The sequence below is a fragment of the Osmia bicornis genome, chromosome 16 (genome assembly GCF_907164935.1).
Source record: "Osmia bicornis bicornis chromosome 16, iOsmBic2.1, whole genome shotgun sequence".
Lineage (NCBI taxonomy): Eukaryota > Metazoa > Arthropoda > Insecta > Hymenoptera > Megachilidae > Osmia > Osmia bicornis.
In genome coordinates, this window is record NC_060231.1 from 4,042,001 (window position 1) to 4,048,088 (window position 6,088).

Below are 6,088 nucleotides of genomic sequence, written 5' to 3' on the forward strand. Positions count from 1 at the left end.
CCTAACCACGCGAAATTGCCTCTTTATTTATGACCAAGATGAAGCAGCCTCGTCGCGTTTATATTTCACAAACATCAGTTTTACGTATCCGAGTCTCTGAACGAGTGAAATACGCGACGACAAAAATGGGGGGCTCTCTTTTGAGGTAAGAAGGGACCGAGTGTCCTGCGACGATACTGCTCCATCGAGGGCATAATCGGTGTAACGCATTCGATTACAAACTATTGCGGATGTTTAATGAAAAACTACGTAACAATTTAATGGATCAATAAGAAACGTAAATAATTACTTTTCACATGTTCTCAGCCTTAATGTCGTAGAGTTTTGCGGTTTAGTCGCTGTGCACTTTAGGTTTTTCTGCCGAATTACAAAGTTTCATTTATCCCCTGTCTTATTTTCTTTTTTTTTTTAAGTCGACGCTATGAGAAATTCTGTATTTTCATGCGTGCACTTGTGGTGTAATTTGACAAGATGGCACATAAATGATCATGTATTATGCGCAACGACCGTATCGCTTTTTTCTTACAATTGAATCTGTTTTCTCTTCCACTATATCCCTTCTACGCTGTTGCTTTGACAATTTCTTTTTAATCATACTCGATGCGAGGATAATTTCAAGAAAAATAATGAACCATTGAGAATCGCAGAACTCGTCCTGTATAGTTGCAAGTATCCTCTGGTGCTCTTTATCTGAAAAAACACTACCTTCTTAATTAGTAAGCGACATTATCGACGAGGAATTAAGTTTAATATCTTCATACAAACACTTATCGTACCTTGTATTTATGTATGCACAATAGTCACAAGAGTAAACACCAGTTAATACTCGCTATAAATCGTTTGTGGAAAGACAATTACAGTGTCAACGAGTTCTGTGATACTAAGACCTTATTTAAATTGGAATTTCGAATAGAACGTTAGAGAAGACGGAGCAAATTATAAGGGATGAATAAAGAATATAAAAGAGGAATTAAGCGAGAGCCAAATTGCACGAAGAAAAGAAAATTAAACAGAAAAGGAAGAAAAAAAAAAAAAGATCAGCAGATTGAAACAAAAATAGGGCATAAGCGACACGCGCAAATGAATTAGGAAAACGGCGAGACCAGCTGCAGTCTAAGATTCCTTGTCCCATTATCAATCGATACCGGTCGATTGATAATTGGCCAATTGTGAGAGAAAAAAAAATCGGCTGTCTTTTTTTTTTTGTATACGCGACCAGAGAACAGCCACAGCTTTTTTACTCCTTAACCGACATCGACCAACTACCACCTAAAAACATTATTGCCGACTTTCTACGCGTAGGTGGAACGTTTTCATCGGCAGTCAGTGAAGATTAACTCGAGAGCATATGAAATTGTTATACGACGGTACTCCATAAAGTTGAGAAAACAACGGTTCCGTATCCTCTCGCTTTAATTTCGTTCTTTTTTTTTATTTTTTATTTTTCTTAGTTTGGCTCGTGACTTATTTTATAACGACAGCGGAATTTGCACCGCTCGTGTCTCCTTACTGCGATCGGTGAACGGGGGGAGGAGAAAAGAAATAATTAAAGAGCGACGTATGATTTTTCAGGGTGTCTCTCTGAATCGACGTGTGAGTGTGTGTGTGTGTGTGCGAGCGCTTCTGTTTCAAACATTGTCCCATTGTTTATATTCGCACGTTGCAGCGTACGAGTTACTTGTCCTTTTTCGTTAGTTCCAGTTTTTTCACTTTATCACAATTTCTGCTTCTTGAAGAAACGTGGGCTATGCGTTGGGAGAGGAAACGCGCTTGCATTTCTAACGAGATCATCACGCGTCGCTCTGTATACATGTAAGTGAATGTAAGTTTCTTTTCATATTTTTTTTTTTCTTTTTTTTCCTGTATTTTCATCGTTGGTTGTTTGCGGATTGCCTGACATTGATTTCGGGGTATTTCGTTCATCAAACATCCAACGGATCCGTGTTGAACGTTCGATGAGTTATTTGACTATATTCACGTTAGTCGCGAGAGCTCGGTAAACCTAACCTTAAATGCGATAACCCGATTTCATCCGTTTTTCGAGTTCGTGGTTTTTTTTTCCGTACAATTTGAGCTGCACCATCTACAGTTGTTTCTTAAAGAACAATGCAAGCGATGTTTAAGCGTAATTATGTGATAGTCCTGGGTTTTTCTGAGTCTGGAAACGAGGATGGTAGTTATATACCGATGACTTGTTCAAGAAGAAAGAAACTGGAGATGCCTTAAACGTTGCTTGTAATATTAGCGACGATTCTGGTAGCTTGGGTTGCTTGGGTTACCGGGCTGTCGCATTCCACCGCCGCCCCTTCCGCCATCACCGCCACGGGAGAATCCACCACGTCCGCCTCTCGTTCCATGCTGCCCGCCCCTCATAACGCCGCCCGGACCGCCTGGAAAGTATCCAACTTCAATTACATTCCACGACCATCTACACCGGGGACAAACGACCGAGTTTTATTTACCAGGACCCCGTTGTTGTTGCTGCTGTTGCTGGCCACCCATGGATCTCATGTTACCATCGTTGGAATTCAACCGTCCACCACTGCCGTCCATCGACGTCCTAGGCCTGACCTTCTTCTCCTCCACGTTTAATTTCTGTCCATTTTCAGCGGGGTAATAAATCGGCTGAAAGGAACAGTCAAATGAATCCTGTTTCCATGAAAAATAGAGAACAGGGTTTATGCAACACCAACCAGATTCTGCAACACTTTGTTGACGACTTGTTGATCTTCAAAAGTGATGAACCCATAATTAGGTACTTTTCCAGTGTTGTTCCCTTGTGCCCCTTTGCACCTGTCGTTCGATTTACTGTGTATACGCAGCTCTACCACCCTACCGTATGATTCAAACACCTGGCGCAGATCATCCTCGGACGCGTTATGGGGCAAGTTTCCAAGGAACAGTTGATGAGCGTCGCTGTACTGACTCTGTCTCGTGCCACGTCGATCGCCATCTAAAAGATTCATTCCGTTACTTTATCCGACCAGCAACGGGATGGTAGGAACGGAACAATGGGAAATAAAATGCTGGCTAATATCGTTAATACCTTACAGCAAACTTCTTTACCTCGTTGTACTGCTCCCCCTCGTGGAGCTCGCTGTTGTTGATGCTGCTGTTGTTGCGGCTGCTGATTTCCAACCCTGTGAGTCTGCTGCTGAGGCGCGGAAACGTTGCTCGATGCCGAGAGCGCAGGTCCACTGCTGGTCGGGTGCAACGGTGACCTGTCGTCTAATCTCAAGTTCGTCATCGGTGGCTGAAAGTATTTTCCCAACGTTTAATTCCCTGATCCCAGGTTCATCCGTAATTTGAAATTAATCAGGATTTTGAGCATTGAAAACCAACATTGCAATTATAAAATATATACCGGTGACATAGATAACTTGGGAGCTTGAGGACTAGTCGCTCCAGTGGTACTGGGGAAGGATTTCACAAGATTGGCGTACGTTTTCGGGCCGCTACTGGTCACATTCGTATTCGACACTTGATGTTCCGGTTCGGCTTCTGGCGCCGAAGGGGCATACGGATCAGCCTCTGGCGGTTGAGTTTCGTTTGTCTGAGGTTGAGCCTCGCTTTCAGCCGGCTGTTGCGGTTCTGCCGCCGCGTCCAGTTCTGTTTCTTGGACGAATTCTGTTTGCGACGTGGATTCGGTTATGTATTGATTTTGCTGGGCAGGTGGCGGTGGCGGTGGTTGCTGTTGTTGCTGCTGCTGTTGCTGTTGCTGAGGCTGTTGCTGAGCGATCAAAGGCGTCTCCTCGTGAACCGAACCGTTCAGAACTTGCTGCATCACAGGATGTACCTGAAATAACTCTCCTCAGCACGCGTTCTCCTTCGATATTGTCTCATAAATGATACTAAACTAACGTGAGATTGTTGTGGTGGTGGAGCATAATACATTTGTTGTTGCTGAAGTACAGACTGTTGTGCAGGTATAAGCGGTGGCTGAGTTTGTGGTTCGGTCGACGCAGCAGGTGCTGTAAGTTGCTGCCCTCGATTTTGGTGCTCCTCTTCCTCTGCCTCGGAACGTACACCCTCCTCCCCCTCCCTCTCCACAGACTCACCAACAACCCCTTCCACACCGCCCACGTCCGTCTCCTCCTCGTCGGGAAAGATCAGATCTTGGTAACGGAATATGTCGTTATGTACGTAGTACGTTTTTGGAGCCTGTATCGCCAGCACAAACGTTTGCGTGAAACGACGCATTGGTTGTCCAGCATTAGAGAGCTCTCCAGATACCTACGAATGATTGAATCATTAGTACCATTTAAGTGACACCATTGCCAGGATCACACGTACCTGTACCACAACACCATTCTCAAGGGTTAGCTGCGAATCGACCTGACTTATCTTGGCATGACAATCACGAAAGTTTAGTTGTTGAATTTTTTGGTGTATCTGTTTCTGCCCGATCGCAGGAGTCGATTCTCTATTGGAATCTAATCCCCCGTGCACAAAGGAAGAATGTTGATTATAGAACCTGCGGGAAGGAGTTAATTGTAAATAGATTCCTAATTTACCCGATGGTCTAAGAAAAATTATAATCACCTATGAAGATGCGCAGGTGCTTGATTAAGTAAGGTGTAATATTGTCGGACAAATTCACGACCGACATTCTGTGGAGAAGGGGATGCCTCCATGACCATTTTCTTACTCCTAACGTCTAAAATAATACTTTGCTTAAACAGCAATGGAAGGGTTCGCTAGGTAACTGTTAAAATTAGAATGTTAAACGTCTGCAACAAACAAAATACTTACAATTTATATGATAATTTTAGGGAAAGACGATTACAGAGTATTCTATGTACTAGCCGCATGCATTTTATAGGGGAATAAAAAGAAATGCTTATTGTAACCAGGAACTACGCACAGTGGACACTTTATTGCATACATAATACTGTTAAACATAAATTAAACACAGAAAAAAATAAATGCGCAATATGAAATAAAAACTATAGATATGCACATCAATCAAAAGTGGCTATCTGTGGATATCACATGAGAATGATGCGCCTGAAATTAAAAACTCTACTTTCTCGTGAAAATAATTTTCTTTTTCGCAAAACAATCGATTCGTTAGCGTTTAAATGATATTTAAGAAAAATTCATTAATCATTCTGTAAATGCGGATTTATTCCAGAGCTGTAAACACGATAATCTTTGGAACGCGTGCTGAAACGTTGCCACTATCTCGATAATTCTACATTAAAATATAATAAGGCGCGCGGGGACACGCGCGTTCCAAAGGAACATGTGCTCTCGCACTAGTCGAAAATTCGACAGAATAGATGGGAGTTTATCGAATGAAAACAAAATCATTGTCCATCGTCTTTAAGCTCCCGTGAGCTTGAAAGACCGAGGTCGAGGGCAAGAGGGCCGTCCGGTTGCACGAGCAAGCATGGCGATTTTTCTTCATCTCAGATACGCTAACGCTAGGATTAAAAATCGCAAGATTTCAACGGGATATTTTGGCGAATATCGTCTAACATAAATATCAAACTGTTCGATCGATTAAACGATCGTTTATTAACGGCTCGTATCGTTATTTGTTCGAGATCTAGCGAAATTATTCGCAGTTTTCTATCGTGCTTGCTTTACCGAGTTCGCTATGAGGTCTCCCCTACGAGAAGTCGAAAGAACATCGGCAAAGCCGATCTTACGGTGTCGTACACTCACCCCGATGGAATCACTAATACGCGACACAACTCAGTGCTTTCCCCGATCAAACGAGATGCTGTGATGAAAACAAAAAGTTTGGTACGAGCAACAACAGTTCACAATAATGTTAATTATAAAAACAGTTCAATGTATGCTCCAAGCACCTTGATGTCAGCACATGCAGCGGAACCTGCACAAAAGCACCGGTCGTGTATAGACGAGCGAGTCTCGCGCAAGTTTTACCTACCTCGAACATTTTGCGGACCTCACAGGAACTACATGGAGTTTTGGAAAAGCAATTAATTGCACGTAGTATATCGTTGATTGGTTGTTTCCTTCCCTTTAACGAAAAATCATCCAATCATTGAAAGAAAATTTCAATAAAAATCACCCGATGACGACGCACTTTAGAAGCGCGGCTTAATGTATTTTCTTG

General features: G+C 42.7%; 1 protein-coding gene across 2 annotated transcripts; it reads right to left on the minus strand.

Moving 5' to 3' along the window:
• Positions 1-726: 726 nt before the first annotated feature.
• Positions 727-5,861, minus strand: LOC114879056 (ras GTPase-activating protein-binding protein 2). 2 transcript variants are annotated; one of them, XM_029193558.2, is made up of 9 exons: positions 5,671-5,861; positions 4,543-4,730; positions 4,294-4,474; positions 3,862-4,233; positions 3,365-3,796; positions 3,067-3,253; positions 2,694-2,953; positions 2,463-2,625; positions 727-2,390 (listed from the first exon to the last, which is right to left on the minus strand). In XM_029193558.2, exons 2-9 carry the CDS (start codon positions 4,638-4,640, stop codon positions 2,242-2,244), a joined length of 1,842 nt encoding a protein of 613 aa, XP_029049391.1. In that variant the 5' UTR covers positions 4,641-4,730; positions 5,671-5,861; the 3' UTR covers positions 727-2,241. The 2 variants fall into 2 exon arrangements, with proteins under 2 accessions (XP_029049391.1, XP_029049390.1); XM_029193557.2 differs by having other exon boundaries at positions 727-2,405.
• Positions 5,862-6,088: the final 227 nt, after the last annotated feature.